Source organism: Pelmatolapia mariae, linkage group LG3_W (assembly GCF_036321145.2).
Source record: "Pelmatolapia mariae isolate MD_Pm_ZW linkage group LG3_W, Pm_UMD_F_2, whole genome shotgun sequence".
NCBI lineage: Eukaryota > Metazoa > Chordata > Actinopteri > Cichliformes > Cichlidae > Pelmatolapia > Pelmatolapia mariae.
In genome coordinates, this window is record NC_086229.1 from 22,641,870 (window position 1) to 22,654,600 (window position 12,731).

General features: G+C 43.7%; 1 protein-coding gene across 2 annotated transcripts in view; it reads right to left on the reverse strand.

The window, feature by feature from the left end:
• Positions 1 to 6,218: 6,218 nt before the first annotated feature.
• LOC134624281 (NACHT, LRR and PYD domains-containing protein 12-like) overlaps positions 6,219 to 12,731 on the reverse strand; it is a 28,730-nt gene continuing 22,217 nt past the window's right edge. For both annotated transcript variants that reach the window (XM_063469243.1, XM_063469244.1), the window contains 2 exons: positions 7,248 to 7,297; positions 6,219 to 7,108 (listed from right to left, as the gene is read on the reverse strand). In XM_063469243.1, the coding sequence (XP_063325313.1) occupies positions 6,579 to 7,108; positions 7,248 to 7,297 (580 nt within the window). In that variant the 3' untranslated portion in view covers positions 6,219 to 6,578. The remainder of the gene's footprint in view (positions 7,109 to 7,247; positions 7,298 to 12,731) is intronic.

Below are 12,731 nucleotides of genomic sequence, written 5' to 3' on the forward strand. Positions count from 1 at the left end.
TGGGATGTTCAAGGCTTGGGAAATCTTTTTGTAGCCTAAGCCTGCTTTAAATTTCTCAATAACTTTATTCCTGACCTGTCTGGTGTGTTCTTTGGACTTCATGGTGTTGTTGCTCCCAATTTCTCTTAGACAACCTCTGAGGCTGCCACAGAGCAGCTGTACTTGTACTGACATTAGATTACACACAGGTGCACTCTGTTTAGTCATTAGCACTCATCAGGGAATGTCTATGGGCAACTGACTGCACTCAGACCAAAGGGGGCTGAATAATTATGCACACCCCACTTTGCAGTTGTTTATTTGTAAAAAATGTTTGGAATCATGTATGATTTTCGTTCCACTTCTCACGTGTACACCACTTTGTATTGGTCTTTCACGTGGAATTCCAATAAAAATGATTCATGTTTGTGGCTGTAATGTAACAAAATGTGGGAAAGTTCAAGGGGGGCGAATACTTTTGCAAGCCACTGTACATACAGTTCACAATAACTAAAACAAACAAATACTTACCAAAGGCCAAATGCCCTCAAATGAATGGACCATAGTCTGTTACGGGAGAAGACGCAGGTTTTCCCATAAAATGAAAGTCCAGCAGGGTAGGTTTCCTGCCATGGGGTGTAGGCCGTGCTTTTCCTGCCTCTCACAGAGGGCAGGCTCAGTCCCCTAACCCAGCGGTCCCCAACGCCCGGGCCTCGGACCGGTACCGGTCCGTGAGTCGTTTGGTACCGGGCCACGAGAGTTGAGGCTCAGGTCTAAAATGTATGGTTTTCAGGGTTTTTATCAGTTTTCAGCGTTATTTTGTTATCGTTTTTATTGTTAACTCGGTTTTAACTCTGTATTTAACCATACTTAATATTAATCTCTGTCTCTCTTCCACAGCATGTCTTTTATCCTGTCTTCCTTCTCTCACCCCAACCGGTCACAGCAGATGGCCGCCTGGTTCTGCCAGAGGTTTCTTCCTGTTAAAAGAGAGTTTTTCCTTGCCACTGTCGCCAAAGTGCTTGCTCACAGGGGGTAATTTGATCGTTGAGTTTTTCTCTGTATTTATTATTGTAGGGTCTACCTTACAATATAAAGCACCTTGAGGTGACTGTTGTTGTGATTTGGCGCTATATAAATAAAATTGAATTGAATTAGTAACCAAGTTCACAGATTTAGAGGAGAGCTGCTGATAATAGAAGTGACTGAAGGTGCTTGACTGCAAGGCCACCCTGGCAAGCACAGCTTTAGTGGAAGCACGATCCACATTCGGACAGCTAACAGTCAGAGCTGGGTGACTCTCCTGCCCACCTCCACCCGAGCTCTGTTTGCCTACTGGCAGTAATACTGGTGGGATTGAAGACTCTGTCCTTTAAGCAGTGAGACTTTTCAAACTTTCCTGTACTGGCTTGCCTGGTCGAATCTACAGGATCAAAGACCGTCATGATTTACAGCCTGTAGTGCTTTTTCAAAGTCCACATTCTATATTTAGTTTAGAAATTGAGCAAAATTCTGTTACGGATATAAATTTTGCAACTGTTAAATTCTGTTATTGCATTCACACAAATATCAAAAGAACTGGGATTGTAATTGTAATATATATTTGGACTGACTGCCGATCACGCTTCAACTCAGTCGTCCTCGGTCAGAAGGAATGGTACTCCACAGTGACGTAGTTCAAATCACTTTAATAAGGAGGTGGCAGATGACATCAACAGGATGAACAGCGTTGGTAGGGATGCGATTGCATTACAGTATACAATAGAATACAATATTCTAAAAGTAATTAATTACTTGAAAAGTAACTATTGCGTTACTTAAAAAAAACCTTTTATCCCCCTGGGGTCCAGGGTATAATTGGCCACTTTTAACTACTTTTGATGTTACCTCTACATTTCACCTTTAAAAACTATTTCCTTTGCCTTGTTTGGTATCATCCTTTTCAGCACAACCCCACGTGTCTGAAATTACAGTTGTTTTCATTTTGACATACTGTACTAACACAATTGATCTAAAATCAGACAAAAAAAACCCATAAAATCTTAGTAGAAAAAGTTATATTTTTTACTGTAACAACCACAAACATGTTTAATGAATCATATTTCATAATTTTAAATGCAAATATAAATGGTCAATTTTAAAATCCTATGCACAAGTTTTGCAAACAAGTTTGTTTGCATCCATTTATCTTTTACCTTGATTTTTTAAATAACAATTTCAAACTGTTTACAGAACAATCAGCTGTTCTTCAATAAGATGCTGCACAAATTATTTGTGCCACTCCAAAAAAATAATTTCTGTCCACTATAAAGGAGAACATCACAGCCTGATACCTGCAGGTCTGACAGCAGCAGGTGTATCACTCCTGTTTCTACCTGGAGACAGCAGTCGTCTCATTGTTCTGACACACAACACAAAACTATCCACAACACTACACACTAACTACACATGACAACACATTAACTACACAAGACAACACATTAATTACACACTGCAAACACGCTAAACATCACAAATCTCTCACATCTCAACACTCGCTCTCTCTCTGTTTTTCTGCTCTCTTTCTCTCTCTCCCTCTCGCCGTCACTCCTAAAAGTTCCCCTGTTTGTTTGTTTTTTGCTCATAAGCAGAGAGTGCTTGCTAGTGCTGTCCTTAGACAGTAAACGTGACGAAACTATTGAGGAAAAAACACGGGTATATATTGTTTATCATGACTCTGGTTTTACGTGGCCTATCGACACAGTTTAAAAACTGGTATATATCACCTTGTTGCTTTTTCTTTAAGTGGTCATGTGATTGACTTACCACGACTACTTTATTCTTCCTCAGTCAAACAGCAGCACTCATGCAATTGTTTTGCCCCCTGAGCTCCAGCTGTTGTGCTGGACAGTGATCATGATTACCGTCCGCGGGAGCGCGCAGCTGATTAAAGCTGTAGCGTCCAGATTACTTAAAGCTACTTCCGTGCAACTGATATAAGGTGCGGTAAGCTGAACACAGCTTCAACCGTCTGTTTGTGGAAAAATAGTAACGGACCGCATTTTCTTGTTAGTAACTGTAACGGCGTTGTAACGATAGGAATAGTAATTAGTTAGATTACTCATTACTGAAAAAAGTAACGCCGTTAGTAACGCCGTTACTTGTAACGCCGTTATTCCCATCACTGGTTAACTCACACAGAAATGCAAGTAAATATGTTACTCCTCCGACACACCTCTCATCTGTGCAGAACTGCGCTGAACATGTTCCCAACCGGAAGTACAGATGCCAAGGTGCATCATGGGTAACGTAGTCTAAACAGTTACAGTGAACAAGCGGACTTTTAACAATAATAAAGGCTTGTAAATGAAAACTGTGTGTAATGTATGTACATGTTTGGCCCCGTATAGATCATCCAAAATAAATTCAAGCCTGTGCACCTAATTCTTGTTTTTAAACTCAGTAAAGATGGATGCTGTACAATCATTCCACGCTAAAAAAGAACAGGTCAAAGAAATCATGAAAGCTCCAAGTTACCACATTCATGCCTATTCTGACCACAGCTGTGACTAGATTATAATTAATGATTACAATCACTGCATCATTAACAGTAACAGCAATTCATATAAGTAAACGATTCATATATTACACCTGTGATAATAACATTACCATTCATGAGGAGCAGAAACAGCAGAAACATCTTCAGCAAACACAATTAAACACCACCTAAACTCACTAAGAGCTACAACAGCTAACAGACACTGCTGACGCACAAAGAAACGTTTACTTTCACTTCCAGAACAAGTCTCTCTGTGTGAACCACAACAGTGTTGAACACTCAGAAAGAATGAGACATGAGAGTACTGCAGACTCTGGAAACAACATCTCACTGATCTCACAGTTAGACAGTAAAGTGTGTTCACATTTTTTACAGTGTAACATTAGATAATGCCTGTTTGTCCCATTCAAACTTCAGATTAAACTACAAAGTTTTATTTGTAGTTTAATCTTAAACAAATGTTGGACTTCTATGCAAACCACAGTCTGGCCATAACGAACACCATGTTTGAACATAGGAGTGTCCATAAGTGCACGTGGCACCAAGACGCTCTAGGCCACAGGTTGATAATCGATTTTGTAATTGTATAACCAGACCTGTGGTCATGTTCTGGACACTTGGGTAAAGACAGAGGCTGAGCTGTCAAGCGATTACCACCTGGTGGTGAGTTGGATCAGTTGGCTGGGGAGGATGCTGGACAGACCTGACGTGTCTAAACATATAGTGAGTGTGTGCTGGGAACGTCTAGCAGAGGCCCCAGTCCACAAGATCTTCAACGCGCACCTCCGGCAGAGCTCAAACAGCATTCCTAGGTAGACTGGAGACATTGAGGCCGAATGGACCATGGCACCTACATTGCTGAAGCCACTGCTCGAGCCGCAGCCTCAAGGTGGTTGGTCCCTGTCATGGTGGTAACCCCCGAACCACATGGTGGACACCAGAGGTGAAGGGAGCCACCAAGCTGAAGAAGGAGTCCTATCGGGCATGGTTAGCCTGTGGGAATTCGTAGGCAGCTGATCAGTACCAACAGGCCAAGCGGAGCGCGGCTCGGGCAGTGGCTGAAGCAAAAACTCGGGTTTGGGAGGATTCAGAGAGGCCATGGAAAAACTTGTGAAAAAAGACTTTCAGACTGCCTAGTAGAGATTCTGACAATCCGTCAGGCAACTCAGATGGGGAAAGAGGTGCTCTACCAGCACTGTGTATAGTGCAGGTGGTGCGCTGCTGACTTCGACTGAGAAAATTGTCAGGCAGTGGAAGGAATACTTCGAGGACCTCCTTAATCCCACTGGCATGTCTTCTGTGAAGGACGCAGAGTCTGGGGACAAAGGGGACGGCCCGCCAACCTCTGGGGGCAAGGTCACTAAGGCAGTTAAAGAACTCCTTAATGGCAGAGCCCCTGGGGTGGATGAGGTCCACCCCAAGTTCCTGAAGGCTCTGGATTTCGTAGGGCTGTCCTGGTTGATACACCTCTACAATGTTGGATGGAGATCAGGGGTTGTGCCTCTGGCAGACCAGGGTGCTGGTTCCCATCTTTAAGAAAGGGGACCGGAGGGTGTGTTCCAACTATAGGGGGATCACACTCCTCAGCTTTTCTGGGAAAGTCTATGCCAGGGTGCTTGAAAGGAGAGTCCATCCTTTAGTTGAACCTCGGATACAGGGGGAACACAGAACACCCACATAGTCTGTCTGTTCCCAGGATTTGGGAGCAAAGACGCCATAAACCCAAATAAAACCCTGGGAATATCTGCTCCTTTTGAGAGCTCCTTTTGTGAGATCCAAAATTGAGTCAGTAAGAGTATATGGAGAAGCTGGAAAAAATGAGATTAAGAATTTTAATAAAATATTTGAATTCATTTTAATGAGCTCAGACTTGATGGAATTTCAGAGGAATTGGTTGTTATGGGAGCTTCAGTGAAACACAACATAAATGTTCACACTGAATACCCGTAAGTGGAGAAAGACAAAGAAAAAACAACACATGTGGATCTTGAATAATCGTAGTTTCTGTAGATGTGTAGATGAGCCTTGAGAAGCTTTTGAGGATGCTTTCTGATTGTACTGAGAAAAAAGCTTTAAAGCCTGAAAGACAGACCCTACTAGTGACATCTAGTGGTCAACTGCAGTTATAGCAGATGATAGGTTTGTAGCATAAACCTATTCGCTGGAACGTTCAGGACAATTTGCTACACAGCAGAAACAAGACAAGTAGGCAAAGTTCTTTGTAGTACTCATGCATGAGGGAGGCCTGCCTGGAGCCAAGTGTCGTTCCACCCACTTGACCTCCATCAGACTCTCAGCCAGGTTCCCCATAGCACTCCTTTTATTGTGGTTACTTGAATATGCATAGGGTCATTAACATATAACGGCTTACATAGGTATACATGTGAACAAAGAATACCTTCTGTGTGTGTGTGTGTGTATGTTTGTGTGGGGTCAAACTGTGACCCCAGGAAGACTCCCCAGAGCTGTGCATCTAAACAAAAGGCACTTAGCCTAAAACAGATATAGATACGTTTATCCTACCATAAAACAATAAGACAAGGAAAGTCAGAGAGCTCTGGAATGCACACAAAGCTTGCAAACAATTAAGGATCAAACCTCTACCAATCTACACCTAAGTATAAAACTCTAAGAATATATGAGTAGATATTTCTAAGCATAAATGACAATCACAATACAAATCTAACAGCAGATACACATTTCCAATGATTCACACATGTTGTTTATTCCAAATTCAACACAAGAGTAATTATAAATTATTGTGGGAGGCCAGGTTGAATCAGTCACCTTACTTTCAGTGTCTTCATTGTGAAGTACGAAGCCTCAAACATTATTCGTCATGGGGATGTCATACAGTGTTTCAAACCAGTCTTCTTCAATAGAATGAAACAGGGTTTGGAGCCTCAGTGCCTCACCCCACCTCTAGTAGCTTCATAAGTAATCATTTGGAACAGATTAAATCATTAACTGATTGAAAAATTGTCTCTGAGTGAAAGACACACACCTCTACAGACTGAACTATCTGTTCAACAGCCAGAGTGTTTCTCTAACAGGCTGACACTCAGCAGACAAACACTGAGGATCCAGGAGACCAAAAACCAAACGCAGGATAAACAGGTTCAGTGAATGTGGTGTTGAAGGTGTGAAGGTGGATCAGAGTGTCAGAGGAGACTCTGTAGAAGGACAGAGTGCCAGCAGGACAGTCCACATACACTGCTACTCTGTTAGAGACTGAAGAGGAGGAGGAGATGAATGTTCTTATCTTATTGTGCCTAACAAAACGAGGAGCATCGTCAGTGCAGTACAGACTCCAGGACTGATCATTCCATCCACACAAACCGTCTTTACTTTTTCCTTTCCTTTTGATTTTTGTGTAACTCACTGATATATAAACATTTCCTCTCCACTCCACTTCCCAGTAACAGCGACCAGTGAGACCATTTCTACACAGCAGTTGATACCTGGGATCAAATCTGTGTGGATGATCGGGATATGATTGACGTTCCCAGACGCATGTCACCTTCTTGTTGTTGTCAGACAGTTTCAGGTATCTATTGACTGTGTTTGTGTCGATTGTGAGTTGACAGGAATCTGATGGAGAGAACAAACACAATCCAGCTGCAGTTATTGATTCATCATCCATTTATACCCTGATTCTTTGATGATGTGACAATATTAAGATTGTTTAATGTGTGCTGGTTTGCTTCCATGAAGCACATTAAAAACATACCCTTCCTCAGATCTTTGGCTCTCAACCATTGGACTCCAGCAGGCTCCACCCTGAAAGGGGGGGGGGGGGGGGGGGGGGTCAGACCAGCACAGCACAGTCTTTCAGCACACATGGACATTACACCACTCTCATACAAATACTGTTAGACACTGATAAAGGAACAGTCCAACATTTTCACAAGTTCATATGTGATGATTTGGACTGATCCTGGATCTGTCTTTGAAGCAATTGTTCAATTGGTTGCTACAGAAAGAAATTAATAAAGTCAAGGCATGGCTGATCAGTGTTTTGATTTCAAATGGAGAGACTATTCTCTGTATGACCTTTAGCTGCCCTGACACATGACTTTTAGATTGGCACCGCTTCAGTTAAGAGTGAATAATCCATACGTCATTTATTCAAGATTCAAGAAGTTTATTGTCATTTACACCACAAAACACAAATGGTTACGCAGAGCAATAAAAGTCTTACTTTGCGGGTACCCTTCACACAACTAAAAGAAATTAACAATAGTAAAACAGTGCTTTGTAAATCTTGTAATAATAATACTAATAATAATAACAACAATAACAGAATAATAAAAACAACATAAAAGCAAGCAGTTTACACAATCATAAAAGCATAAGACATAAAACAAATTTAAACTAGCAGAGTGGAGAGGTTATGTGGGCCAAGCTATTTTGAACAAGTGAGTTTTCAGTCTGGACTTAAAGAGAGAGAGGGAAGAGATATTTCTTTAATCAGGAGGTAGGGAATTCCAGAGTCGAGGAGAAGAGCAGCTGAAAGCCCTGCTCCCCATGGTGGCAAGTCAGGGGGAAGGGGACAGAGAGAGAGAGAAAAGAAGAAGGAGATCTGAGATACCGAGATGGGATGGTGATCTGAACCAGATCAGAGAGATATGGAGGGGAGAGATGATAAATAGCCTTTAATGTATACAAAAGTATTTTGAAATTGAAGCGATATTTGACCGGGAGCCAATGAAGCTGCTGCAGAACAGGGGTGATGTGGTGAATAGAAGGGGTCCTGGTGATAATAGGGGCAGCAAAGTTCTGGACACGTTGGAGCTCATGGGTATAAACAGAATTTAAAATGCAAGTAGTTGCAACACTGTCACAGTGATAATATATATAGAATATACAATATTAGGGTGTATACGTAGAGATTTGTACAAAAATTGCAAATTTACAGGTTAGGGGTAATTACACTTGTATTATTTTGTGTGTAAGTGTGCAAAATTGCAAATTACAGTTATGGATAAACAGTTCGACAGAGTGAGTGATTCAGTAGCCTGATGGCTGGTGGATAGAAGCTGTTTTTCAGTCTGGTTGTTCTTGCTTTCACACTCCTGTAGCATCTGCCAGATGCCAGGAGTGTGAACAGTGTGTGGTGTGGGTGGGTGCAGTCCTTGATGATATTGTGTTCCCTTTTCCTGACTCAAGTGTTGTAAATGTCCTGTAGTGGTAGGAGTGGTACTCCACAGATGTGTTGTGCCGTTTTGATGACACGCTGGAGAGCCTTCCTGTCCTGAGTGGTGCTGTTCCCATACCACACTGTGATGAAGTTTGTCAGGATACTCTCCACTGTGCATCTATAGAAGTTGCTGAGAAATTTGGAGGGTAATCCAAATTTTCGTTGTTGAGCCTTCTTGATGATCTGCCATATGTTATGGGTCCAGGTGAGATCCTCACTGATGTGGGTGCCAAGGAATTTGAAGGTTTTCACCCTCTCCACCTGAGTCCTGTTGATGCATAGTGGGGTGTGCTGGTCTATCCTCATTCTTGGGTCAATAATGATCTTCTCAGTCTTCTCAGCATTTAAGGATAGATTATTTTCCAGGCACCAGGACACCAGCTGAGCCACCTCTTTCCTGTAAGCAGCCTCCTCTCCACCAGTAATCAGGCCGATGATGGTTGTGTTGTCAGCAAACTTAATGATGGAGGTGTGGCTCCGGGAGGGGACACAGTCGTAGGTGAAGAGGGTGTACAGGAGTGGACTGAGCACACAGCCTTGGGGAGTCCCTGTGCTCACTATCTTTGTACCTGATGTCCTGGTACCAGCTCTGACTGCCTGAGGTCTGCCTGTGAGGAAGTCCAGGACCCAGCAACAGAAGGGGGATGTCAGTCCAAGAGTAGAGAGCTTTCCCACCAGTCTGTTTGGGATGACGGTGTTGAATGCTGAGCTGTAGTCTATAAACAGCATTCGAACATAGGTGTCCTTATTTTCGAGGTGTGAGAGGGCTGTGTGGGTGGCTGCAGTAACGGCGCCCTTGATAGAACGAGTCCTCCGATATGCAAATTGCAGAGGGTCTAATGTGTCTGGGATCGCTTCTTTAATAAGAGACATGTCTATCCTCTCAAAACACTTCTTTACAATTGAAGTGAGTGCGATGGGGCGATAGTCATTCAGACAGGTTATGTTGTTTTTCTTGGGGGGGGGGGGGGGGGGGGGGCACTATGGTGGTGGACTTGAAGCATGTGGGCACAGCTGACTGGGTGAGGGACAAGTTGAAGATGTCTGTAAACACCTCAGCCAGCTCTGAAGAGCAGACCCTCAAAGCCCCGAATCAGTCTCTTCACTCCAAATGTTAGTAATTTTACTTACTGGGGGGCTCGTTTGAGGAACTGCCTTGTATGCGCCCCTTACATTGCGCCCCATTACATAGACATGGTCCAGGATGTTGTTATTCCTTGTTGGAAGGCTCACATATTCATGGAATTTTGGAAGCACAGTCTTGAGGTTGCAGTGATTAAAATCCCCGGCAAGAACAAACACAGCATCTGGGTGAGCAGTCTCATGTTTGCTGATGACGTCATGCAATAGTCCTAGCGATGTGGTCCGATCAGACCGCAGCGGGATGTTAACAGCCAGCAGAAACACAGCATTGAACTCCCTTGGTAAATAAAAGGGTCTGCACTTCACCATCAGAACTTCGATGTCCGCACAACAGTGTTTCTCCACCAGCTGAGTGTCCACACACCATCTGTTGTTGATGTAAATATATACACCGCCACCTATCTTTTTACCCGAGGCGGATGTACGGTCTCCACGATGCACCGACTGTGTCTGTAGCTGTATGGCCAAGTCTGGCATGCTCGCCGTAGTCCAGGTCTCACATTGAGATGTTATCCTGGTTCTCAGCTCGTTGGTCTTGTTTTCAAGAGAGCAAACGTTAGCTAACAAAAGGCTAGGCAGAGGTGGTCGTGTGGCTCTAGCCTTTAGCCTAGCATGTAGCCTACCTCTCTTGCCATGCTCCACTTCAGCTACACTCTAAGTACCTGAGCCCAGGGGTGTTGCCTCCTGCCAGCTGGAGTTGGTAGGATCCAAGCACCATGTATTAGAAGAAAAATGTGCGATTTCCTGCTGCTGCTTGGAAACTTGGTCAACGGACTATTGTTCAACAACCAATGTTAAAAAAACTGATCAAAGACTACTGAAAAGAGCTGGAGTGGATGTTGACATCCTCATGTTCTTCTACAGCTGCGTGATGGGGTTTGCCAACCAGTCAATGTGTGCTTTGTGGACTTGAGGGAGGCACTTGATTGTGTCCTTCAGGGTGTCCTGTGGGACGTGCTTTGGGAGTATGGGGTGTCTGGCCCATTGCTAGGGGCCAGCCAATCCTTATTCAACCATTACAAGAGCTTGGTCCACATAGCCAGCAGTACATCTGACTCATTTCTGGTGGGTGATGGACTCCGCCAGGGCTGCCCTTTGTCACAGATTCTGTTTGTAATTTTTATGGACACAATTTCTAGGCGTAGCCAGGTGGTGGAAAGCTTCCACTTGGGTGGTCTCAAGGTCTCATCTTTGCTTTTTGGAGATGATAAGATAAGATACCTTTATTAGTCCCACAAGGGGAAATTTCATGTTAAGGCTGCCGACCTATTGCACACAATGGTGGCGCCATCTTACCCTCCGACCATACATACATTACACAAAAACATCACATGGGGAATACAGGTCAGAGAGGTACAACAATGGAAAATGCACCACATGAGGAAAGATAAGGAGAAAAAAATAACTCCCCCCAGACTGAGCTCCAATAGGGAGATCAGTTTGAGAACAGAAAAAAAACCCACCTCTGCACATAGCACATGAAAAAACTCTTAATACACCAAAGAAACACATGACAAGCAACAGGGACGGGTAAAGGGTGAGAGACAGCAAATGTAGATAGTACATCCGGGCCTGCAGCCTATGCGCTGGTCTCCATGATCCACCGTCAGCATCGGAAGGGAATAAGCGTCAAAGGCATTTGGAGGGGGAGGGGGATGAGTGTACATCAGCATGTGTATATATATGTCTGTGTGTGTGTGTGTGTGTGTGTGTCCAGAGTTCAGCTGAGACAGTATCCTTCGCCCTGCCAGGCTAAGTAAACAGTCTTCCAGCCAACCCAGGTGGCCTTGCATAGAATGGGAAGAACAGTCTCAACACAGTCGTTATCGTTTTGTTCAGCTCCAGCCTTGAGACCACAGCTGGTGCCGAAGGGATAGCCGCATTATGATGGTGGTTTTTTCTTTAGTGTGAACAACTCATGAGAATTTCAAAGCTGTTCTAACAGTCCAACACCGGTCTCTCAATCTCCCGTTGGAGAGCCGTGAGCTTCTCCATGATGTTATCAAACTTGCGCTCCGTGATGTTGTCATTCTTGTGCTCAAAGAGCCGATTCTGAGAACTCACGACCACAGTGAGCTGCTCCAAGATGTGATCCAATTTGCGCTCAGAGGTCTTATTCCGAGCGAGCCCCTCCAAGATGTAATCCAGTTTGCGCTCAGAGGTCTTATTCTGAGTATTCATGGCAGCCGTAAGCTTCTCCAAGATCTTATCCGTGCTGCACTCAATGAGCCCATTTTGAGAACTCACGCCTCGTTCCATTGTTTCAATCCCAGCGGGCAGCCTTGTGGGGATTTGAACAGCCGGTTCCGCTTTCTTAATTCTTCGATAAGCCAGGGCCAAGCCAGCTCAGATCAGCAAGAACCCTGTTATCATGGTTCCGAATAGGTAGATATCTTCAGCACTCAGGCTCACCCGAGCCCAGACTTCGCGTTGAGAAAAAGGTGTCAATTGCATTCAGGGACCAGTTGATCAAATCCATAATTCCTCTTTTAGGTTTTAGAGAACAGACTGTGAGAGACTGTTCCAGGGAAAAGTAATACAAAAAACACATGACTAGGACACAAGAGGCTAAGCAGGGAAGCTAAGGGAGAGGAGGAGAGGAGAAAAGTGCGACTGCCTTCGTCAAGAGCAAGAGAGAATTGCAGATGATGTGGTTTTGTTGGCTTCATCAGGTGGTGGCCTCGAACTCACACTGGAGTAGTTTGCAGTTGATTTGTGAAGCAGCAAAAATGGCTGATGCTGCCCCCGCGATAAGAGTAAGAAGATGGGTGGATTCATGAATTAGAATTTTCACACCTTGTGATTTGAACTTCAATTTTATTTATTATTTGTTTAAGTTTTTTTTAAAAAAACATATTATGCATCACTTTT